The sequence below is a fragment of the Cataglyphis hispanica genome, chromosome 8 (assembly GCF_021464435.1).
Source record: "Cataglyphis hispanica isolate Lineage 1 chromosome 8, ULB_Chis1_1.0, whole genome shotgun sequence".
Taxonomy (NCBI): domain Eukaryota; kingdom Metazoa; phylum Arthropoda; class Insecta; order Hymenoptera; family Formicidae; genus Cataglyphis; species Cataglyphis hispanica.
The window spans coordinates 2,591,515-2,618,119 of record NC_065961.1 but is presented as its reverse complement, the minus strand read 5'-3'; the positions used below and the strand labels follow the sequence as shown (position 1 = coordinate 2,618,119).

Here is a 26,605-nt window from a genome sequence, read left to right as displayed (position 1 = left end):
ACAAGCACTTTTATTAGTTAACATTTTATAAGAAATATGAGAAAACATTTCGTGGAAACTAATTTAAATAAAATTAAGTCGGTTTAAAAATCGACAAAATAAATTTTGAATAAAGAGAAAACAAGCACTTACTGATATATAGGTTTGTCAAATCAATATATTATTTATGTATGATATCTAATAGTACTTTTTTATATTACATATCTCTATAGGTTCTCTTCTAAATCTATTTTATTTTTGTTTCGTCGCTTTTTGTTTAAGATAAAGTTATTAACAAATGAACATTTATTACGCAAATCAAGATTTAAACATAAACTTATGACGAAACATTAATATTTGATACACTTGGATAAATGTAAATTAAAATCATTTGGAAGTTATTCATGATCATAATCTTTACAACATATCAAGATCATCTACGGATGTTACACTGAAGTAAAAATTTATCGATTTTAATAACGTATGATCGAAATTGATATCAAAGACACAATTTACCTCCTCAATATTCTCATATCAAAGTTTTCGTTTTATAAATTTATCAAATCCGAGATCGAAAGAGACTGGAGAATTTTTGGAAGTTTATTTTTAGAATTTAGTCGAAAACTCGACATAAGGAGTAGAAATGTATTCCTGTAGCAAACAACGTGCAGGTGCAATTTCCTAAGGTTTCTCGGCAACGTTGCGCTAGGAAAATTCACTGCGACGCGGGTGGCAAGAGATTTTGCAACGCTGCCATTCATGCAGCATCCATTGTAATCGCTGATGGAGCTGCAAAGTCGTCTCGACCGTTAGCTTGGACGAATAGCAGCGACGTGCAATTCAGGTAGAAGTCGCTATGTCCGACGCAAAAGTAAATCCCGAAATTCGAAAAGCGGGATGACAATCCAAAAAAAAAAAACCGGTTCGCGAAAAATTATCTCGCAAACTTGAAGAGAAAAATGAGAACGATATAAATATTGAACTCTCTGAAGCAAAATTCGGGAGCTGAATGATTGCATCAAGTACTAGATATTAAAATTTATTTTAAAAAAGAACTATCGATTTAGTAGAAAAATCCACTTTGAATTAGATCATAAAAAATTTTTTAATACATTATGTAGTTCGATATTTTTTATTAAAATTTATATATTTTTTTTTAAAGTTGGTCTTTAGAAGGTTTTTTAAAGGATGGTTTTTCATACAGTTAGCATCAATAATCGCGAAATTGTAATTAATTAAATAAACGATTGTTCGCGCAATTGCTATTAGAGTAATCGTAGAATCTTTCATTATAACATATTATTAATAATCTTCGATTCTGCGTATTGGAATTTATATACGTATTTTTCGAAGGACAGTCATTTTGGAGCATTTAATCACACGATTGCGATTACAATTGACAATTACACGAAGGATGCGAACCTTCGGATCCGTCCCGTGGGCCTCGTTATAACGCATTGTGAATTCTTGCATCACAACAAAATATTTGCTTTTCGGCGCGGCCTGTTTGTATAGGTGCACGCGGGCTCCTCCAAGGTCCCCGCGTCTTTCTTTCGGCGCTTTCTGTTCGAAGGAGATCTTTCATCTCCTTTTCTCTCTCCCCTTCCTCTTCATGGCTTGCCAAACTTTACTATCCCGCCCGAAAACATTTGCCAACACGTGACGAATGCGTACGAAAAGTGCGTGCTCCTACGCATTCCCAAGACGTGGGAGTACGCTCAAGAGTTTTATTCTATGAGACCACGAAACTATCGGCGCGCAATAAAATGCAACGATGAAAACTAAAACATACATTTGCAAAGTGTTTTTGAAGAGATTCTTTCATTTTACACAAAATAATATATTTTTTTAACTCTGCTTGTTTAAAACAATATTAAATTGCCGAAGAGCTTTATTTAAAAAAAATAATTAATATAATAATAACAATAACAATTTATAATACAAGTAAAAATCTTTACTTAAAAATACACGGGATACAAAGCATGATATAGGTATAAATTGGAGTTAAAATAAATTTCGCTGAAGAACGAAAAACAATATCCCTCCAGAAAAATAAATATATTTAGATACAATGTGCTGCATTAACTCAGTTTTAATTGCGAATAAATTTAACGTACATACTTTTCACTTCTTCTCTTTCTCTCTCGAAGCTTTATTAGCTTAATTCATCTATTATAATTTCACGAAGAGATAATATATTTTTTCCGAAACCGCGATTATAATACATCGCATGCGATCGCGACCTTTCGCATTCGCATTGCGACAAATAATTACGCGTAACCGCCATTAATCGCTAATTGCCGGCTGATTGAGGGCGGCTCGTCCCGCAACGTCGGAGTTACATGCTGGAAATCAAGTCATTCGCGTTGCATTACGATCGCATTATGATTATCTCCCCTTTCCTTCTCCCTCCCTCATCCTCTGGCAATTTGCGAGCGACGTAATGCCTCCTTATACCTCCGTCGCGTTTTGCAACTCGGATTGCGCTTTTAACTCAATCAGTCGCTCTCTCTTTCTCTTTCTATTTTTTTCTATCATTTGGCGATGAGGAATACATCAGTGCTTCTTGCGCGCAACATAGTAAATGCTCGCGATTTCGTTAGATTTCTCTCTCCGCAATCACACTCACTATTTCACCGCGTTAATGTCAAGGTCACATGTCCAATTATCGCCGCGGCAAAAATAATCGCGCGGTTTTTTTTTTTTTTTAATATAAATTTCGCGATATCCCGAGGCTCTGAAAATATCCTCCTGCAATGATAAATGTTACTCGGCTTCAAATGGCGTATTTATAAAATTTTTATGTAATGTACATTGAAGAAAATTTATTGACGATTTTCTGAAACTGAATGCACTTTTGACAAGTATTGAGATAGATAAATGTAATAATATACAAGCGCATGAGAAAAGAAAGTTGACGTTACCACCGATTTTGTCGATACACGTGGGAAACTGCGCGCGCGCGCGCAGCACAATTGACAGTAATAATCAAGAGAGAGAGAGAGAGAGAGAGAGAAATACCGTTCGAAGCAATTGTGCAGTTTCGCGCATTCTGACGTTTTGATAAATCGCGCCGTGAAAGAGGCTCCTCGAGATTTCTAAAACCTACGTACAAATTACAACGTGAGTGCAACAGTTGCGCCCCGCGGACCGCAAACGGTAAACCGAAATAGGGGTTGCGTGTGCCGCGAAAAAGCACGCGTTGACGCGTAATTTGCAGACCTAGAGGCGTGTCGCCCTTCAAAACGGATTAAATCGGGAACGTGTAATTTCTTACCCCTTGCCACCCTCTCTTTCACACATTGTGAATAACGGCGACCCGTTTCAGGCAGCGGGGGAAAGTGAGAGAAATTCGGCGCGGAAGGAAGGTTTCACCTTACAGAAAAGCTCGCGTGATGATGGGGGAGGGGGATACGTTGGGATACGTTGGGGCCCGGATATACGGGGCACCGCGCCGTCGGCGTCGGGCGAGAATGGCGGCCTCCGACCGGAAGTAAATATTATTCTCGTAGGTGCATCGAGGTGCACTACGGTCCCAGGGGCCTGACAATGCCGCGATTGTGCGCGCGGTCTGGCAACCGACCATTCATCGGAGCGGACGAAGCACGAAAATATTCGCGACCGGGCCGGAGACGAGACTCCAGGCCCGGACCTGGAGCCGGAGCCGGATTATTTTTCAAATTTTCCGGCGAGAGACCCTGGCGGAGGTTCTTTGTCGGTGCACGCATTCTCGTCGTGAGACGCTTCGCCGGTCAAATATCCTCCCGCGTTATCTCGCGTGCATCTTCTCGGTCGCGTTGGCGCGTCGCGTCGCGTCGCGTCGCGCAAAGGTGAGCACCGGGCCCTTCGCTCGACAGTTTAGTTTTGTTCTCTTTGAGTGCCTTAATAGATTATCCTTGTTTCGTTTAAGAAAAGAAAATTGCATAGTCTTCCTTTATATTTTTTTTTTACTTGGAGGGGATTTAAAAAAAAATAAAAGAATACTTTTTCTCTCTTTGAAGAAAAAATATTTATTTTATCTTATATTTTACATTCTAATAAATATGTCAGTTTTGCCTAAATATTTAAAATATAATAATAATTTTTATAATTAGAAAGATTGTAATAAAATATAAATTCGAGGATATATTATATGTTGTTTCAGTATAAATCAAAATTTATTTATGACGCGATTTCAACATAGAGCCATGTAATATCATTAATGGAAAATTTTTTATCGATAATAATTTTTTTATAGCGTAGACACTTATCACAAATAATGTCCGATGACTGTTTGTTAAAGTTGGTGAAAAAAATATTTATATTTTATGACACAATGCACAATTAGTTACTTTTTGGTTTTAATAAATTAGTTAAACCAACAGAAAAATTTTGGATAGAAATTTAGTTGCTTAGTTTGAGATAAAAAGTTTTTTCTACACAAAATTCAAGTTTGTAATAGAAGAATATCTCTCGGAAAGAAGGAAGAGTAACAATGAAAAATGAAAATCATCTCCGTCGTCTGATCATCAACTTTTATGCAAGGATGACTTGACACAGCTTGATAATTCTCGTAACTTTGATATTTTTAAATTAGCTAAATGTTGAAAGAAAGCATAATTGAAGTGCAAGAAGTGAAATGCAGTTTTTGTAGAAAGGTCAATCCAATTTTATAGACCGAATAAATTTTTGCATTCAATAACTTCATTCTTTGCAAATTTTAGGGATTAGAACTGCGTAGAAAATCACAGTATTAATTTTTTTTTTATCCTGAAAAATAGTTTATATTTTTAAGATTATTTTGTCACAAGTCTCATTTTTAAATTATCAAAATTATGAGAATATATTTTTAACGAAACATACTTTTTTTCCCTACACGTTTTCTTCTGTCTTGTTCAAATTTTTTTTTGAGATTAGACAAATGGGTTGTTAAAAGGCCTTATTAATATTCGAAAACTTAATCTTCTATTGGCTGTCTAAAAATTCTAGTTCATATATTTAAACTATTTTTATTCGTACATATATTAGATAATTCTTAAATCATTTGATACATTTCGCATTTTGCATTTATAAAAATTTTCTCGAAATAATATAATGTACATAATAAAGTTGTTTTTATAATATAATTGTTCTTATAAATTATTTAATATAATTATTCACAATAAATGAGCCAAATTTTTTCATGGTAATACTAAAGAGTCGATTAAAGTGACGAGAGAAAAATAAGTGGGAAATACAATTTCACGCTGAGCATTCTAACATATTTCTTCGCGAAAATTTCAGGATCAGGGAGAGAGAGACAACGACGAAGGGAGAGGAAATGCTTGGACTAGCCACCACCCTCCATTGGACGAGTCCATTTGTCCGAGCAGGGATGTCGAGTCGTTCTGTGCGTACAAAATTTCTGGAAGGGAAGATTTATTTTTCTAAAGAGAACGCCTAATGGCGCGCCACGAATCGAGAAACTTTAAAGTGGCTGAGTTACGATCTTGTAACTTAGGAGGCTTCCACACAATGTCTGCTTCGATTTCTCTACCTTCCTCCCGCCATAACCGTCCCCCTTCCTCTTCACCGTTTCAGTCAGCTAACTCTGTCCTTTTCTACACTTTTCCCTTTCTTTTCTCGGGCTAAAGGATACGCTAAAAAAACTGCGCATCTTTACAACAATGTTTCTTTCTGTGCCAGAAAACGAGAGCGACGCAATAATATTTTACCGAGTTTGAATAATAAAGCTTCAAAATCATAAATAAAAATAATTATGTTAACGACACAGAGATAAATGTACAAATTGTTTCGCGGGAATAATTATTATACTCTGCTTAAAAAAATCAATAATATTTAAACGTAATGAATTTTTCTCATAAATATATTTTTTTTTCTATGTAAAAAAAATATTAAAAAAAAAAAAAGAAAAAAGAAACGTCAAGAATAATGGATATCTCATTAATCAATTTGTGGAAAACTGCTTGATACTTGCTGTGCTATTAGAATAACCATTGTCTGGTTGGAATATATATTTTTTCTGCATCCCAATAGACGTAGAATATAACGTAGTATATAAACGCTTTCATACGCAGACAAATGTGCGCGGTCCGTCGTAGGCGAAGGCCCATAACGGGGCGGGAAACTCGCTGGAAACTCGTTGGCGGATTTAACGTAGGAAAAAAACCGGTTTTCCTGCGAAAGAAGACGACGCATGCGAGCCGAGGCGACGGAAGGACGAGGAAGGAGAAAAAAAATGTTTCTCAAAAGAAACGCGTAGAGAACGTGTAGGAGGAAAAGAGAGCGCAACGGCAGGCTGCCACGGGGGTGAAACCTGTTGCCAAGGCGCCTTTCCTCCTGCTCCCTTTAGCTATCTATACATCAGAGAGTCCATCGAAGCTCTCGCCTGCTCTTCCCCTCATCCCTCTCCTCTGTTCGTTTCTCGAACATTTCGTCGTGAAAGAGTTGCGTGGATATTTTTCCTGCTTTACGAAATAAAATTATTTCTCCCCTCCTTCTTTTAATCCCTGGAATGTAAATTGACCTTTGCGCGCACAAGAGAAAAGGAAAAAGAATCTCTCCAACCCTGTCGACTTTTTACTCCCTCGCCCGTTTCTTTGCGATTTTACAAATATGCTATCCGCGAGTCTTTATGAGTCCTCATGATTACAGATCTCGCGGATAACAGAAAAGTCTCAATGTCTGTCAATTGAGCGAATAGTCTCTTTGTTTGTCCCTCTGTATTTTTATTCCTGCCCCGTTCATTTTTTCCAAAAATGGAGATATCTTATTCCGATTAGGATTGAAACCGAAATTGATAGTCATTATCAAATTTAAGATTATGACATTTGTTTAAAGATTTTATGTTACGTACATATATATAAGAATATATTAAATACATACATATTATATTTAATAATTAAATACATACATATATTTGATATCACAAAATCCATTTAATATATCGCACATATATATATATATAAGAATTATTAATTAAATACATACATATATATTACAAAATCCATTTAATATATCGGGATAATACATCTTTCACATAATTGTTATTTATTAAAATAAGAGGATCCCGAATTCGATGAATTTATTCATAAGAATACGAAGAAAGATAATGGATTAATTATAGTTATAACTTATATGAGGAACGAATATAAAGGTGAATACGTGAATTTGTGAGTTTATGAAAAACAGAAAGAAAAAAAGATGCCGATACGTAATTTTAAATTATATTGTGGTCGAGACGGTCGAGATCTCTCACGAAATAAAATCTGGCGCTGCAAGTCCATACGTTATTTACGTCGTGCCTTGACTTCGCTGTTGAACTAACAGCATTAACGGAAATGAGATTTATTTTTCAGGCGAGCGAGCGCGATAATGAATTCGTAACCCATTACTGAACGAAATTAGGAACCCGACGTGCCGATACATCATATCGGCGCCGGCCACTAATGACTCGATGCGTCACGGATATTCACGCGGGCTGCCGTGAGGAGTCTGCGAGGATCCACCGTGGCGAATAAAAGTGAGAAAACTATTCGGGACTACTAATCGGATGCGGGGGCGGAAGGAGAGAGGAGGACGAGGGGGGAAAGAGGGGAACAAATTATGATACGGTCTTCTCGTGTCGCGTCTCGCGCACAACGTCACGAAAATAAATTCCCGGGACGAAATAATCGTCCCGGAACGATTATTCGCCTAATAATTCTTCGGATTTTCTCTCGATTCTCGCGGCGGAAAGAAAACAAAAATCTCCGAGAGCGTCAGCGAGCATCGCACTCGCGCGCAGCGTCGTCGTCAGCCATGGTGGAAAGCAATTAAGCTTTCCCCTGATTTATTCCCGGCATAAATAATTTCGTAGAAGTACTAATTATCGCCGGTCGGATCTATCTCCTCTCCCCCTTTTCCACCAACTTCCCATGCCATCCCTCCTCCTCCAACTACCATCTCATCGTTTACTCCGTCTTTCCTTCCAATTCTGTACCACCCTCTTCCTTCTCCTCTCGCGGTTCTCCTCTATCTGCGCCTCAAGATGAAAGCACCCGCTTCTGCGTGGCCAAACTTACCGTGAAGCGATAAATTTCTAGAAACAATAGGAAACTCCGGGGCTAGACAATAGAAGAAATATATGTACCGCCTAGTATTCGTGGTCCCCGTAGACGGAAACGGGGCTTCGGGTTTATTTTGAGGGAAAAAGAACGGTCGCGAGAATATACTAGAGAAGGAGGGATATAAGAGAGAGAGAGAGAGAGGGAGAAAGAGAGAGCGAAAGATGGAGAGAGGGCGAGGCTGGAAAGAAGCGGCACATTTCTCATGCTTCTCGCTGCGATACGGGGAAAGGGAAAACCCTACGGATTTTCCACGGAGAATGCAAATTCGGATTGAAATATCACGAGAAAATGTTAAAGGCCCGATGAGATTTGTACGCGTCGCCGCGCGTTGTAAGCTCGTCGTGCGCATCGTTGGAAATAATTAACAGAAGCACTTTTTCTCTCTCTTTCTCTCTCTCTCTCTCTCTCTCTCTCTCTCTCTCTCTCTCTTTCTGCAGACTGCGGGGGGGGGAGAGACATGGAGGAAAATACAAGAAGACGAGGATTTATGTTCTATCAATAAGGGGATCAAATCACCGTCATCTATATCCATTCTATTAAAAGCTATCGTCAGTATCCCATTAGATAATTAATGCCAGAGATCCAGATTTTCTGCCGCGCTTTGAATTATACTAATGTTACTGATGGAATATTCTTTAGACGATCAATAAGTCATTTAATTAATCAATGCATTTTCCATCCGTACTTGACCGATCGTTAAATCTTAGAAAATATTTTCATGATTTCTACCTCCCCAAATTTATAACGTATTCTGATTAATAGAGAGTTAAATAGAAATATTAGATGAGATAAACATTTTGAAAAGCGATATCGAGAATGTTTTTGGATGATATATTTTCAGAAAAATTCATTTATACAAAAGAAAACATGTCTGAGAATATAAAGAAATTATTGTCAAAATTATAAAAATTGTTTTTCTTTTGACAAGAATTCCGACTTATATCGATTAAAAAAAAAATATACTTTATCTGAGAATGATTTTTAACGATATTTCTTTTAAACGAACTCTTGGCATTTTCAATTAAAATGACAAGCCGGAACGCGAGGCGAGAAATTTGCGAAGCGATGTAAATTACAGCGTGCCCCACGCGTAACGAATCGCCGAAGAAAAATGGAAGCGGCGTTTTTTTGGTGCGCGTTTGAAGTGATCATTTCTACACGCATTTATACATATACACAAGCATTCTTTTCAGAAAACGCGCGTCAGAGTATGCATTGTGCGCTTCGCAAGTTCGAAACTCGGCCATTTTTATTGGGAGACGTGCTCGTAGTAGAACGAAGACCTCTATTTCTCGAGAGAGTCGGAGAGTCGTCGATTTTCTACTATTCAAAATAATGGGAAACGTCTGTTGGACGTCAGTCAACGTCACTCGGCGTCTCTCCACCCCCTGTCCTTTCCCTCCCCCTTCACCTCTCCCCCTCGATAGCCCTGGGTGTGCCGTCCGAAAAAGGCGCAACAAAACATGGAAATCGTTCATCCTAGCTTCGCGCATCCGACAACGATAGCTCGAACACACGAGGCACGTTAATTGCACAGTGTTTTCAAATTAAATGCTAGCGAGATAAAAAGAATTCGGACCGCTTTGCGCGATCACCCTTCCTCCATATAGACCATTGGACCGTTTCAATGGGATTGACTCTCTTGGAAAAATAGTTTTAATTAAACGGTTGTAATTGCGTCGAACAGGATATTTAAAGGGACGATTGGATGAAGCATTCATAATTTTTTTTTTAAGATTAAATATATAAAAATTTAATTAATATATGTATAAATATATTAATGTCCGAGAAGAAATGGCCGCTAATTTATCAAAAACTTCACCGCCAGGCATTTAATAAATAATGCGCATTTTATCGTATTCTTCTACTCTATATCCAATGATTTACATCTCGTGGGCAGCGATATGCTTCTTCCATTTGTGTCAGCATTCCGAAGGGACTGGAAAAGAAAAATAGACGAAACCGTTAATTAGGCGCTACGTTACCGAAAATGCATTTAATCGTTATCTACGAATCGAGATCTGCGAACAAGGAAAAGGCTAGGCGTGTCCGACGCTACGTTAAATCCCTACCTCCCGCTGCGAACGTCGGTCAGCGAGCGTGAACTCGCATCTGTGGGGATTTCTTTTGTAAGAGAATCCTGTGCAAGATTGTCTTATAAACTGTCGAATTGTAATATATGTTTCAAGATAGTATTTTGTTTAACAGCCTTATCTTGAAATTTTATGTAGCTTGCTATACAATTTCTACATATTTTATAGAATAAAGAACTTTATTTGTAGGAAGAAATTTATTAGCAAAAGATACAAGTTCCAACAAAGGTTTACAAGTTCCCCGTATTTTATTAATGACAGAATAATGTACAATATTTAAAAAAAAAAAAATTTCTTTTTTATCTTTTATCCTCGTATTTTTAAATTTTCTATAGACGCATGTCAATTGTACTTTACGTCCTATGTTGCTTATTTAAAAAGTCTAAAGTTTAATTTTTCTTATCTTAATATTATAATATTGATATCTCAATTTAACAACAAATATTTCGCGTCGATTAAAAAATTATCTCAAAAAAATTTTAATTAAAAATGAGAGACCCAAGTGATCTTTATCTTCTTTTTCTCTTTCTTTCTCTTCTCGCGCAAATAGTTGCAAAATATTTGCAAGATTTTTGGTGAAACGCACTTGCACTGTACGCCAAGGGTAGTCAGATTAGCGGAAATTCATGCTTGCAGGGCAGAAATTTGAGAAACGTCTCACCTGCCGGCAATATATTTTCCCATGTTGCAGATGGCATAGCAGCATGATCGATCACCGAAAATGAGAGGAAAGAGATCCCGACGTCAATGACTAATCTCGGAATTCGTCGAGCTCGGAGCTCACAATGTAATTGTAATGACATTCGAAGATGTAGAACAAATATATGTATGTGATCGAAATATCCTCAATATGCGCGTAAAATATTATAATATAATAATATAATATATAATATTATAATATAATATAAAAATATAATAAATATATGTATTGTTATATATAATTATTCTTCGTTTTCTCTATATTATACATATACAAAATTATAGATAGAATTTCATATTTTAACTTTAGTCACGAATTATAAAGATTGCTTCTTGAGTAGACTCTTTAACTTTAGAATCGTATCGATATTGTATTTACGAGAGATTATAATGTAAATTGAACGAGTGCGCATCCATCTCGTGCATTCCTCGGCTGTATATTTGTGCCCGCGCTTCTTTGTTCACACCGTAACCGAACGCAAACGCCGCATGCTCTCGATTTATCTCGCATCTCGCGAGGTCTAGGGTAGGAGAACACGAGTCGAGAAGAGTATCGACACGGATTTTACCTTATCCGCGGTATCTTACGCGCGGCTGGAAGAAGTCCCCGGGAGAGATGCCTGTTTCATCTCCTCGGTATCACGTAGACGCCAACGTCGATCGGCTGTAATTTACGGCGTCGATGTCGCCGCTATCGGCTGATTCCGATCGGCGAGGAAGACTTGGAGAAAAAAAGCCGGCGCGTGATCGCGGCGAGTAATGAGCGAGTATCGAAGGCACGACTACTTTTATCGGGCGTGTTGCACGAAACGCGTGTATTTAACGTTTTTCGATCGATGGTGTACGCTATATTGTACACGCACACGTATCCCTTTTTTAAATATTTTTAAAAAAATATTTATATATATTATATTTTTAAATATATTTATTTATATTAAAATTTCTAAATCTTGAGAAAGAGGTATAAATGACGTTTTAGAGAGGGAATGACGTATAAATGACGTCTTTAATAAGCGCGAAAATTTGCTTTCAATATTTCGTCGCATTCTTTCAAAAGCTAAAAAAGATGAGGAAGAAAGAGGGCGGCGGGGTAGGGAGAAAAAGAAGTTCGCCGCTAATGGCGTTTCCCTAATGAACGCTTTCTTTGTCCCGGGCAAACAAGGAGGTCCGGGACCCATCTTGTGCCTCGAAGCTCTGTGCCGTGAGATAAATAAATTCAGGACTTTCGCGAAGAAAAAGAACCCGAGCAACAGCTGTACTTCTTTATGTGTAACAAGTCTGTCTCGAAATCGAACGCGCTCTTCTCTCATCCCTCTTCGGGCAACTCATCCCTTCGCCACAAATCGCGATATCAATCGCGCTAAAGTGTCGGAAAAGTAATATGAATATTTATTTCCGCTTCAAAATCAATAATCGTAACCTTCCCTATCTTCGTTTTCTTTCAATTATAATAATGTCTACCTTCTTTTGAAGAATACAATACGATCGTTCATAAATAAAAAAAGCTACATATCATGAAAATATATTAAGAAAAGAAACTATACTGTATCAATTAACTTGCAATAGAATTTTATTCTAAACAAGATATATTAACTGATCCTTTTTTCGTGAAAGTAGCAATATTTAACAGCTTCTTTTTTTTTTGCGCTCTGATATGCAATATCATGCTTCAAACTTTGAGCCGAGAAAATATTTCGAGATTTTTAGTGAGATACCGTGCGATTTTAGCGATTCAATGTCTCGATCTACGCGAGGAAACTAGGCCTTGAGAGAGTCGCGGATTAATTCCACGCCCGAGCGACGAACCGGCTAATTTTTGCTCCGAGCCAATTCCGAGCGCGAGCCGACCGCGCGTCCTTGGGCGCTCTCCTCGCCGTTTAATAATGCAGACTGTCACTGTGTCAGTGTGCCAACCCCTACCTCGACCGACAAGCGACAACTCTGTTGGCACAGCTTCTCGCCGTTGAAACTTTCACAAGGTAGCGCGATCGCTGGCTATCATTATTCTTGTCGATATAAGATGCCAAATTGTGTCTCATGAAGAAATGTTAAAGGTCTTGTTGCGCGTTGAATTTATTTATTTTATAAAATATAGCGCTACTAAGACATCTTGATTACTTAAAAGTATATATGAAAAAATATTCTACTATATTTCGCTAGTTTTGTCAAAATCAAAATAGCGTGGACATATATTTTGCACGAAACAATGGACAATGTGTCAACCAGCGACCGCTACATCTTAACTATGTTGACTCTATTCTTAAAACAACCTTCCGGAGTCCTAAGTGTAAGCTCCAGCTCTTCCGTCCACCTCGCGCGCGACGGAATCTTCGACCCTTTTCCACGCATCGGGACACCCGAATCGGAATTCTGTGTAGTATTGACGTAGTTTGAATACAGGGTGTGAGGAAAAGAAGGACACAACAAGGATGGGAGGCAGGGACGAAAGAGAGAGAGAGAGAGAGAGAAGGGATGGGGTGACGCGGAAGTCCAGAGAATGGTCTTCCAAGTCCGCATTTCTCTCGACGCCCTCTCGTTTTCCTTTCTCCTTCCCTCTTCTTCACCACCCGCTTTCTCGCTCACCCCTTGCCCGTGTGTGTCCCCTCGCCTCGATTCCTACACCTCGTGTCCTTCTCCCGTCCTCGTCCTCGCCCTCACGCGTCTTCCCCCTGTCTTCCCTTCTGCCCCTACGCACATATCCGTCCACCTGTTTCCCTCCTTTCCTTCCCGGCGCCACCACTGCCATCCTGCCCAGCACCCTCGCGAACCATCCGAGCTATCCGAACCCCTCTGGATATCTCCATACGCCACTTACTGGGCTCAGGATGTTCTCCGCGCCGTACGTGAGCGGAATCTGCGAGCGCGCAAAATGAACCCGGTTAAGCGACCCGTAGCTTTTATCAATATCGCCGCCGGCGCTTTTATCGTGCCTATGTGCTGGCGCGCATCGATCTATCGAGTTCTCGATATCCCGTTCAACCCGTCCCTTGGGAATAACTTTTGTAGAAATACGCGAAAGTTTAAGGAACGTTGGAAAGATATTTGAAAAGAGCCAGTTTAAAATTAAAGATTTCTCGAATTTTTCTTTAGATCGTTTCTCTTAGACATTTGTTGTGCTTATTATATCTGCATCTCTCTAATACAGGCATATTTTAATTATTTTAATCAAATTATACCTGTAATGCACTTTTCTATGCCTTGACAATTGTCTTCGAAAATTTTACGTCACCTTCACGCAGTCTATTTCTTATCGGAGAATTTTGCATTAATTCGCGTTTGCAAGTATAAACTTGCTTGCAAGGCGTCGAAAGAGAGTTTCGACGAAGAAATCAGATTGTTTAAGACTCGCAATTTCGTCTCTTGTCGAGGAACTCGGTTGCTTGAGCATCACTGCGATGGTCGACGCTCTTCGTAGGGGTGGTCACCCTCGCCGGACTGCAGAATGTTGTCGCTGGAGGCGGCGGCAACGATGGCCAGGGAGATGGGGTTACTCGTGGAGCGGCCGACTATAAGGGGATGGACTCTAAAGTCCACCCGAAGGGTGGTTACGAGCGGAGGAGGGTGCCCAGAGATGAAGAGAGAGAGAGAGAGAACAGAGGAAGAAGGGTCAGAGGGAGGGGGAGGGGGGCGAGAGAGGCAACACAAGAGAATTTACGTCCCCCGGTGAATTCCTATAGGACCTCATATCGCGTGCGCGCGGGCGCGTGTGTGACTCGCGCAAGTGCGTGGATACGCGCTCACTGACACACACGCGCAAAAGGAAGGGGAACCCCTTGCGTACACACACACGCATAGAGAATGGTATATAGCTTCGGAAAATTCTCGCACGCCGTCCTCGGACGGCTCTACAGCTAGTTCCAAAGGAGCTCTATAAATCCTGGAAACACATGACGACCACTTTCTTCGGCTGTGCACGATGCACGATTTGTACGGCGCTACACGTGTCGCGCATAGCGGTTCCTTTAAGGCGCGTACACACATACATCTTGCAAGACAAATCTTATGTTGGCATCTTGCGCGAGACGGACTTATCATAATAGATTTTTTTATCTCTTTGCTTCAACGAAGATGGCTGATAAAACAAAGTGTCGAAGTTGCGTACGTTTGTAAAAGGTTTTGACATGATATATGAAATATTTGAGATATACGCATCTATGCACGCAACCTTAGACATCACGTTGTTTTATATGCGATAATTTAAATACAGATGATTTTCCAGGGGAGGCCATGGATGCGAAGAGGGATACGTAGTACTATGTATTTATTATTCAAGGTATACATCGTCTAACAAAATTTTTCAAATATTTTAATACATTTAATTAATTATGTTAATAAACTAATTTTTTATTATTTTTTTTTTTTTTAGTGTAATCTCTTTTGTTTCGTCAAATCAATTAGCGATAAAGAATTTTTAAAGATATTTCGTTTACTTTATTTCTTTGACAAGTGCTATAACTTTTTTCATCGTAATGAAAAAAAAAAAAAAAATATTTTATTAATTATTAAAACAGCGAACGTGATATAAGTCGTGAAATTATTATGCAAAATATAAGTATATTGATTGTGGCCATTTTTCATGACAATATACATTTTTTCCAATATTCTAGATCGGTCTGTAGTGACGTAAGTTGCATGTGTTGTCGACGGAAAATGTCAATAAACGCGCGTAGGAACCTTAACGGCGGACCAAACAGGAACAGCAAAAGCAAGGCGCCAATCACGCGCGAAGGCAAACAGTCCTGCGGACCGCCGCTGATTGCCAGAGAAGTCCTTCCAGGAGCTTGTGTCCTGGCGGTAGATGCGATTCGCCACTGCCGCGTTCCCTGAATACGAAATCAAAAGACAGCCGGGTTTACGCTAACGCGCGGCTTCCTCTTGAAGAGAGATTCTGAAGGGATCTAACGAAAATTTCACTCTCTGAAAAAGCTTTTCTTTATTAAACGATATTAAACTAACGTGTATAATTATATTCTCTTCAAGCAATTTATGAAATTTTTTTTTAGAAAAAAATTTTCTTTATTTTATACTTTAATTCACAAAGGTTTAAAAAAGAAAATTTTTATACATCGAAATGTGTTAAGCCCACTGACTTCTTGTCAAATAATTATGATTAATTCTTAATAATATGCGCCTTAAAATAATTTGTTTTAATAGGATTTGTTTCGTAAAGCTAAAGAAATGCTTAAGATATTCTTCTTTACATAATTTTCGCGTGTTTGTAATTATTGTGATTTCTTACGCAAAAGGAAAAAGGAAATAACGGGAATAAATTCTTGAGGAAATAACTTATCTGATCTTGACCCTCTCGATTTGATTCCGTGGCGCCGACGTCGAAAGAAGCGTCGAATATCGGGGGCGCGTAGGAGAGACGTGTTTCGCTTGTCCAAGCCTTCGGTCTCGTGAATATTCCAAGCTCTAAAAGCTTTCCCCTCTCCCTCCGGACCGTTCTTCTCCCCACGCTGGCCTAGAGCAACGACGAGCGAGAAGGGTCCGTCACGTCTATAACAAGCTATCTCTCTTTCTTCCCCTCTCACTCTCTCTCTCTCTCTTTCATCTGCGCGTCCCTCTTTCCATTCTCGTTCCCTCCCGATCTAGCATCTCTAGGCCTTCTCGAGGCTTGGCTCTCAAAGGGTCCAGAGCTATGGAGATGCTGGTACCAGGGGAGAGAACCGGTGTGGAAGACAGAGAAAGTAAACACCGAGCAAGAGGGAGAAATAGGGTGGAAAGGAGGAAAGAGGAAGAGAGACGAGGAAGGGGCTAGCCATCGCGCGCGCCTACGTTAGGTAAATTCGGTGTAACTCGAGGGGATGAGGATAGGAGCAGGTTGAGATGAGGTCGGGGGAGGTTGGACGAGGAGGAGGAAGAAGGAGAAGAGAAGAGCGAGAGAAAACGGGGGAGTAAGCGAGTAGGAGACCACAGGGGTGGACCGGTGATCGATAGCCACACACTTCGGCCACCACCACCTTCGGATCCCTGGATTCTTCCTATGTCGGATAGCTCTCGGCTCGCGAAGCTCTACGGAGTTTGCGGGCTACCGAAGATCGTCGAGCTTACGAAATTGCGAGCGGACGCGGGAAGAGACGATAAAGTAAATGGAGATGAAAAAAAAAAGACGATATTAAGTTGCGCGGATTGATGTAATGAAGATGCTCCGGGATGTATTTGCGACAAGGTTGTTAGTTTCGAAAGTTTGAAAATCGAGGAATTTCTTCAACGATAATATTAATATACGCGATTATTGTTATCCGCAAAGTTTTACATGCAAATTTTTAGCAATACGCGAACAGAAATTAAAATTTTTAGCAATACGTGAACAAAAATTATACATAAAAATTTTCATATCTCAAAAACTTTAAAATTTTTCTTTTGCCAAACTTTTACGTCGTTTTCCACACAAAACTTTTTCTGTTTTCTAAGAAGTAACATTTTTATTTTACACACGCAAACAATTTCTTTTCTCATTTTTGCATGATCATCGTTATATATATATATATATATATATATATATATATATATATATATATAAATTAAATGTCACGGAGACAGATATTTAAGATATTTGCTTTTGTCACTTGTCCCTGTATCGTGCGGATCATTAATTTTCAGATACTCACGTCAAAGTAAATTCTTACAATTTTCTCATACAAGTTTCTACATTTGAAGAATCTTTCGAATCATTAGTCTTCTTTGACAAGGATGCTATGCCGCTCGGCGCTGTTTATTCAGGTGCCACCAAGGATTAGAGCTTAGTTCGAGTTTCCGATTCAGATTTTCCGCAGTACTTTGCTATCTATTTGAAATCTTTTCCAAATCGCACGGCATTAGCATAACTGGAAATTTTACAACGACAAAATCATGTATCGCTCATCTTTTTTCACAAAAATTTAAAAAGTGTATGTAAAAACTAAGAACTTTTTTCCTTAAATAATCTGTAAAATAGTCAAGTAGATTTGCATTATTATTTAGTAATAATAATCATTTAATCTCTATGATATTTATATGTACAATATGTTTTTTTTTATTTAAAAAATATTATTTTTATCAAAACTGTAAAAAAATGTTGCAAGTAAGATTAAAAATTTTAGTATTATTTATAATAATTTTATTTTGAATGAATTAGGAAGTTAATTAAAATCGGTCCATATATGACATTGATACTAAATAAAAATATAAAAATCAACATTATATATGTATGTAATATACATGCAGTTTAAGATATATATCTTAACCCTCTATGGGCCCGTGTAACTTTCAGGTCACATTTCAATTTATCGATATTTTACCAAATAATTATGCGAACATTATAGGCCGCGTGACTTGAAAGTCGCATAGTGAATATTTAAAACAATTTAAATATTTAAAACAAATTTTTTTTAAATTTAAAACAAAATTTATTTAAATTTAATTAACATCAGGACAGGATTTAAAACAAAAATTCGGCCCATAGAGGGTTAAGATAATATGACTATGATTATGAGAATGTAAAAATTTTACGCGTTAAAGAGAGAGAATTCTCGGTCTTTTTACAGTCGCGACTAAATGCGTCGAGATGCACTTTTCATAAGGAGAGAGACATTACTTTCTTCTCTGCCATTACGACATACGAAGATTAACAACTACTTCCTGGCGCGACCAGAGAGCACATTCGTCGTTTTCCCTTTTTGCCCGAATGCGCTCGACTAATTGCGACCATGCAAGCGTATTTCTGCGAACTCGTCGGGGATGAGAAAAATGACGTTCTGGTGCGCCACCCTCTTTCTCTCCGCGACGCAGCCTTTGCAGAGAGCATTGTGTGCATAGGGAAACACTACCGTCAGCTTTAGCGCGGACATTTTGCGAACACGTGCAACGTCCTGACCGCACGCATTCTCTCTTCCTTTTTTCTTTTCCCCGTTACTAGGTCTCCCCTGCGCCCTTCTCTTTCGCGCACATTCGATCTCTGCCTTTGGCAAGCTTCTCTCCACATTTGCGGCGGAAATTTCCCAAAGTCGCCATTAGCCGCATTCGGTAATGGCAGGATTTTCCAAATCTCGGTGGGAAACTTCGCGTCTGATTTATTTTTATTGCTCTGCGTTACGCCTCGTACACCGATGAGGATTAAATCCCGCAATCGTAATACGTCGCGTGGTGAGTGACGTTTATTAAATTACGGAAGCCTGGTTATATCGCGCGGAGATGAGCGAAGACGCTTAGGTTGGTATGGTAAACGCATATGTGGTAAATTAATCGGATTAATTAGAGCCACTCGTGAAAAAAATCTTGCGATCGACATTTTGCGAGAAAAATAGAGATGTATGTTGTGAAGCTTACAAATATCATTTTTGTAATTTTCTTTACTTCTGCGAATCCCATCATATTTTTGGGAAAAAAGTCTTTTCTCATGGAAAGATCTTTAATTCCACTCTGTGCGCACGTGGCATACATAATTCCATTCACACAAACAGGTAAAAAGAAATGTTGCACATTTTCAAACGATATAATTTCAAAGCGATTAAAAGTTTTACAATGCAATAATAAAAAGTCGACGAATCCACTCTTATTCGCAGATTCTTGATTCTTTTTCTTGATTTCTCTCGCGAAATGGATCATCACATTATTATATATCGCATTGTGCAATAAAACGACAACGGGAGAAATTAGCTGTTTCATTATGGAAACAATGAGACACGTTCCGTCAAATGTCACGAATGCCAGTGACGTACATTTCGATTCCCACGTAGAAAGCGCAGAATAAATTCTCGCGTCGGAGGTTGTATGAGCCGTCGGTGGGACCGCGTCGCAGTAGAATTATTTACGTTATTCTTGACGAGAGTCGTCGTTTGCGGCAGCGATCTACGTACGGCATATCGGGGATGGAAAGAAGAAGAGAAAGGGAAAAGTGAAGTATGAGAGAGCGAGAGAGTAAGATGAGAAAGAGAGAGGCGCCACGAAGGTAGGCCAAGGGATAAGGGACGCCGTGTCCCAGGAGAGCCGAGAACCCGGGATTTGTTTTCAATCCCTCCTCTTCCATCCTCCAGTAAGTCCGAACGTAATTTTCCGTAACGGAGTCAACCTTGATGGGAAACGCAAAGAGGTCCGGCGAAAATTATTCCGGACGCGGATTAATATTTATGAACGAGATGAACGAGTTTTCTTGTCGCGACCAATTTCGAAAACTCGGAGACGAGAAAGAAAGAACATTTTTACTTTGTTATCGTCAAGATGTCAACGTTTGAGAAATATGTTGTCTTAATGTCTTTCTTCATTCTTCGCATATTAAAATAATGATAAACATGAATCTAATTATTTTAATGCATTTAGATATATATATATATATATTTTTTTAAGTATTGTAATATATGTTTTGCATAAAATTTTTCACAAACCCATTTGTGTCTCGAAACTATTATGGGCTTTGAAAAAGTCTAATGAATGTGAATTTGATGTACAATAAATACGTCGCGTTTCGAAGATATGCAAAGTTCCGATATTTGAAAAATTTCACATCAGCTGTGCCATTCCGAGCAATAAAACAAGCTCAAACACCACTGGCCGGATCGATAAAGAATACCGGTTTAAGAAATCTTATCTTTTCCCGAGTGGAACAATCGCCGAGTTCCAGGAAAGTGTCCGCGCGAAGGTAAAATATCGCGAGAAAATTCGTACGTTTTCACGCGGCGGGCTGCAGCGTGAGATGCAAAAGGGCAGATAAAGAAGCACAACGATCGACTGAATGCAGCCGGTACACATTTGGCATGGATCTCTGACGATAGTAAAACCGTCACGATTTTCGTGCGATTGTCGCTGCAGAATAGTCCGACAAGCATTGTGTCCGTCGGAGAAGAGGAAAAAAAAAACGCAGCGGGTGGCAAACGTTAGGAAATTCGCCCCCGAAGGCGGAGAAAAACGGGGGAGAGAAAGAGAGAGAGAGAGAGAGAGAGAAGCCGAGAAAGGCTCAGGAGGAAACGGCAAACGGCTAAGCTTTTCGAAGGATGAGGCTCTCCCTTCCCAGTGCCATCGCGTTTATTGTGTGCTCGCCAACGATGTTCTCTTATATTTCTCTCTCTCTCTCTCTCGCGCTTTCAAATTTCCAGTGTTTTTTTTCTATCCGTTTCTCTCAGAAGCTTGCGCCTAGTGTGACGTATCATTTTACTAGTTTCCTGTGGAATGAAATAAAATAATATAATAGATACACGGTAGATGTAGTAGTATAATAAATAAAATCGTAGATATGTCTGCAATTTTGATATAAAAAAATATAATTTGAAGTTTAACAGAAATCATAAAGACATTATATTAGAAAGTTTGTAGTCTAAAAGTTTATGTCGAAAGTGTGTTTTTTTTTTTTTTACTTGAGGTTGATTAAAATACTTGCTTAAATTAAAATAGTGACACAACGATTTCTTCTCTCTTCAGTCGCTTTAAAAAACAATCCTCAATAGGATTAAAAAAATTTTAAAACTCTGTGTACGCAAAATAAACAAATCGGATATAATTTCAGTGCAATAATATTCTTTTTTGTTTTTCAAATTTTTAGATATCTTAGATGATACTAATAAAAATAATTGACATTATATCTAAGAAAAATAGAATTTAGAAAAAATTTATTAATTTGGCAAAAATTTATTAATTGGTAAAATAACGAATCTGAAGAACCCCTCGTCACTAATTAATTCGCCTTTTTCACTAGTTAAGGATCAACAGTAAATTGAGATGTACATTCGCGCTTGTGTTTACTTTACATACCGTGCGTCATCAACAATAACAGAGGAAGACACGCATCATAAAGTCCGACAACATCATCGCGTAGACAACGCAACAGTGTCATCCTTCCCTTTTCTTTCCTCCCCCTTTGTCTTCTTCCTTCGTTTTTTCATTTCTTTCGGACGACGCGTTGCCATGCATGGCACTTGGCTTCATATTAGTTCCAGCGCGACTGCGTGTCAATGGCCGCCGCGCCAAAATTGCAGAAACACCGGTGTGGCGTAGCCGCTGATGGCTTTTCGGTCTTCTTGCTTGATTTTTGGTAATTACGTTGCCGTGCGCGCGCGCGCGCGGAAGGCTGGCATCTCATAGCCGGCCCTGCGAAACTTCACCCGATGATCGCTCGGCAAATAACAGAGAGCGACGTAAGTCGAGAGTTCTCGCAGCAGACGCTGCGAAAACTCGCCGTCTTTCTCCTCTCCTCGTTCATCTTCTTTCATCCTCTTCCTCCTCTTTCACGTTAGTCTTGGTACAATTGTTTCGTAGGCATGAAAATCGCGCAATTAGATTCACGGAATCGCGTCGATTTCGGAAATAAAATGCTTGCCGCCACGACACGACGTGTTTAATTAACTTTTAATTAAAATTTAGTCTTAGCATTCTTCTATTCTACATGTTCATATATGTATGTATTTATATCTTTTTTTTCTCAATTTTATATCATCTTGATTAAGAGGATTATCACATTAAAAAATATATATCCATATAATGTAATATTTATAATAATAATAATAATTTCTTTCAATAATAACTTCTCTCAATATAATTTCATTAATTGTGTGTTATTAAAATGCATAATGTTAAGTACAAGAAAGAAAGTTTTATTATATAAATTTTATTAAATAATTACATAAAATATTTTTTCTCTGTATTTGTCTGTTAGCATCCATGCTGATAGCGGGCCACGATTACAATCGTGCACACATCATTTGCTCTGCCGTAAATTCTCCGACAGCATTTCATAATCCTATAAATCTCGCTTAACCCCCCGGGCCATACTTGACGATTTATTCGGACGGCCGGCGCGACTAAATTAAAGAAAAATCCCCGATACCCGATTCCCGCGACAAAAGGCGCCGACGTTATTCATCTCCGACGGGTTACACGCACACATGTAAAGTCACGTTCACATTAAAGGATCTGGATCGTCGGTAAAATACCGTCAACCAAAGAATAAAATGCAGAGAGAAAAATATATTTATGAGTTTAATCAATTTTTTTCTAAATTTATCTTAATTTTATACATAACTATCTCTCTAAGCAATAACATGTCAATATTTTTTAAGTTTAATAAAATGTTGCTCGATTGACCAATGCTAAAGATAGTAGCAAATTATATCCCTATATATATTAAAAGTGATCTTGTTCGAAGCGAATCATGTTCGGAATTTTATTCAGTTGTAATATATGAATGGAATTTTTGAATAAAAATTCTGGATAAAACTTAATTGAAATAAAAAAATTGAAATTTTTTGAATGAAGTTTAGTTAAAATCCAAGTTAATTATTCGATATTAGTAAAAGTTTTTCTCTCGCGAACAAGTTTAAATCAGCAAGAAAAGGAGTTCTGTGAAAATATATTACGTCACAGAAAGTAAACCGTAAATCTGTCGTCGGCGCTCGCGCACGAAGACGCTTCTTCGACGAGTTTTCTACTCGAATGCCGAGACATTCTTGGTTGTGCGGTTTTGTAAAACCCTCCGGGAAGAGATCCCGTGGGGCGCGAGGGGTCACAATTCCCGCTCTGGACCCCTGGAAGAGAGTCTCGGGGCCGCGCGTGCGCGCACGTAAGAGTATCCATCAGCGTTGTATCTCGAGACCTCTCCGCGGTCTCGGAATGGATTCATTAAGGGCGAGGTTCATTAGCATCCCCCGGGGGGAGATTGTTGCTCTCCTCGACGGAGTTTCTCGCCGCGCGCTTCTTCCACAACCTTTTCGCCCGTCATTCCGTCGCGAGAGACGTGCAAATCGCGACTTGAGCGCCGATAATCCCTTCACATTTGCGAACAGCTGTCTTTCTCAAGAATATAAATATTTTAGAACCCTAGAACTCTTATGCGGAAGAAAGACGTTCCACGAGTCCTTGCTTCGATTTTCCGGATGTTTCTCTCTGTTTAAGTATCATTTATACAGATACAAATCAATTTAAAAACTAATTAAAAATGCTTTGTGTATTAATTAAACAGAGAAAGATATTAATAATTAAAAAAATATATATAAAACTTGTTACTTACGACAACAATAAATTTCGATACTTTCGTGTAATCGAATTTTATATGCATTTAAAAAAATAGAATCCCCGAAACGAAAAGCTAGACTTAAATAAAATTTTTTCATTACGACATCAAACGAAAATCGATGCGATTAGTCTCATTAAGATTTTTTATAAAGCCTGTTCCATGATTCGCGATTCTATTCGTGGGGACTCTCGTGGTCTCCAGATGGGCCAAGGTTAATCCTTCGGATGACACAATGTCCGCGTAATCGGTGAAAAAGGACGGACCTGTGAAGAGGACAGGAACAGAGCAGAAAGGAAAGAGAAAAGAACTCGGGGGACTGCCACTTCGTCATTCCGGCGTCCTATAATCCTCCGGGAGCATTCGCGATCAGACAGGACACACACGCTTCGTGAGCTCGCACGAGCTAGAAGGAAAGGAAGGAGAGAACGAGTCGCGCGACCTGAATAACTCTGCCCGGATGTTTCTAATGCGTGGCTTAGCGAGCTCACGAGTTCGTGAAGAGGACCGATGAACTTCGGATAATCATGTGATCTTTTTTTTACCTCCCCAGTTTCGTCGAATATCTACAACTTGTGGATCGGCTTCAATTTACCACGGTTAGTCAGGTGCAAACGAGAGAAACATGTCCATTAAATTTTTTATTTAGGTAGAATATACTAGATATATCTGTAAATTTCAATTTTCAAAATTAGATAAACATTTATTATTTAAATTATGAAAAGAGAAGACATCGTTACATTTATATTTATTTACGAAAATTATTAATCTGTGGATTACATTTTGAACTTAATTTCGCATCTTGATAAACAGATTAAAATATTTGTACGTGAAATAGATTATTAATTATGTTAGATTATTAATTATTTAATTTATTATCTTCCGGCTTCTCTTTTCAAGTTACAATTACTATGAAAAAAAAAAGGTTCGTTCTCCAACGTGTTGGTAAATCGATGAAATTTTATCCGTTGGAGCATTCAACGACCGCAATTTCTGAAAGCACTTAAGAGGGAGGAGAGAGAGAGGAGAAGATGAAGGGAGGACCAATTTCGTTTAACCGTGTCGTTTTACTTCGAGATAAATATGACGCGGAGCCCTTTCTCGACGAAGGGAAGGAGGAGGAAGGGAGAGAAAATGCAAAACACCCCGTCGGGGTACAACGGAACCTGCGTAATCCGCCATACGTTCCCCATGAATATGCATCTGCGAGGCTAATGCGATTTGATTCACGATTGGCCTAAGCGACGCGGCGAGGGCAGACCTCTCGAAAGCCCGCAATAATTCGATACATCGACCGTGAGGCGCAAATTAATGTTTGTTAGCGTAACGTTCCTCAACGTTGGGGAGACGCGCGTCTCTCCTCTCTCTCTCTCTCTAGGGATGAAAATAAATTATTGTACAACGTTGTACACAATAATTTGATCCGGAGTGATTAATACCTTCTGCAATTGCATAGAAATGAGATATTATAAAACGTCAATTATCATTTCTTATTTTAACTCAATTTAACTTTGATACCATGCGCTTATCTAAACACTAAATATATGCAACTTGACTTTATTATAGTCTTTATTTAATCGAGTGAAAATTAGAAAGGACGAGAAAGAAAAAATGTTATAAAATTAATGTGTCCTGTGCGAAAAATTATTTTAAAAAATTGGAATAATTGTTGTATAGCTTATTAAAAGAATTATTAAAAATTGAAACGTTACAGAATCTTAATTGTGTTTAAGATTTTCTATAATATAATGTTCCTGTTTTATACGATAGAAAAAATATGAATATGTTACGCAAAATTATATCAAGCTACATAACATAAAAGTAACGTCAGATGGCTGAAAAGTATCCATCTGGCACGAAATCGAATCTAATTATTTTGTATGATTGATACACACTTTTTATTTTACAATTAATTAATATTTGACAGCTCTTATTATAACATCTTATCGAGAAATTAATCCAAGATGTTTTCAACACATCCAAGACAATTATATATATATATATATAGATTATGAAGAGTTAAAAAAATACCGTCGGTGCGCAGAACTTTTAAAATACACATTGGTTGCAGAACTATTTTTATGATATTAATAAAGAAACGTAACATCCGCGCGCATTGATTTACGATTTTCCGTTTGAAACTTGGAATTGCAGCTACGCCAGAGCGATGGGAGGGAGGGAGGGAGGGAGACAAAGCCGCAAGGGAGAGCGCGGGCTAAAGTGAAACTCGGCTTTAATTGCTTTACTACCCGGCACTTTCTGGCAGCGCAAAGCCAATAAAAGCCGATTTTACTCTAACCCGTTGTAAACTTTATGCCGAGAGCAACAAGGTGGCAATGTTATTTTCGTCGTGCGACTGAAACGCGTTGTAGTAGAATGGAAACTAAACGACAAAGCAGCGATTTTATGTTGTGCAGAAAAAAAATTCTTTTTACAACGATAATCTCTCTCAATATAGCAAGCGTCTGGTATGAATTTTCGATTTCGGTTCTCTTCCTCCTTTATGAAAGATAAAAAAGATGGGCAGGACGATAAGATCTCCTGACTAATAATTATCGGGGAAGTGTTTAATCAGACGCACTTACCGCGCCAAGAGCGATCGTTATCTCTCTTCCGTATATTATGTCGGCAATTTAGATAACAGGATGACCATATAACGAAAAAATGTCATTTGTTCAATATCTGAATCGGAAGTGTTTTTCGGAAATTCATATCGTAGATTTAAGTCGATAAGAAGTATCGTGTGATGACGTTTGTTTGTCGCATGA

General features: G+C 38.5%; 1 protein-coding gene across 1 annotated transcript in view; it reads left to right on the top strand.

Moving 5' to 3' along the window:
- Positions 1 to 26,605, top strand: part of LOC126851626 (uncharacterized) — a 97,330-nt gene that overhangs the window by 33,013 nt on the left and 37,712 nt on the right. Inside the window, exon 5 of the mRNA XM_050595775.1 lies at positions 5,242 to 5,347. Coding sequence (XP_050451732.1) covers positions 5,242 to 5,347 — 106 coding nt within the window. The remainder of the gene's footprint in view (positions 1 to 5,241; positions 5,348 to 26,605) is intronic.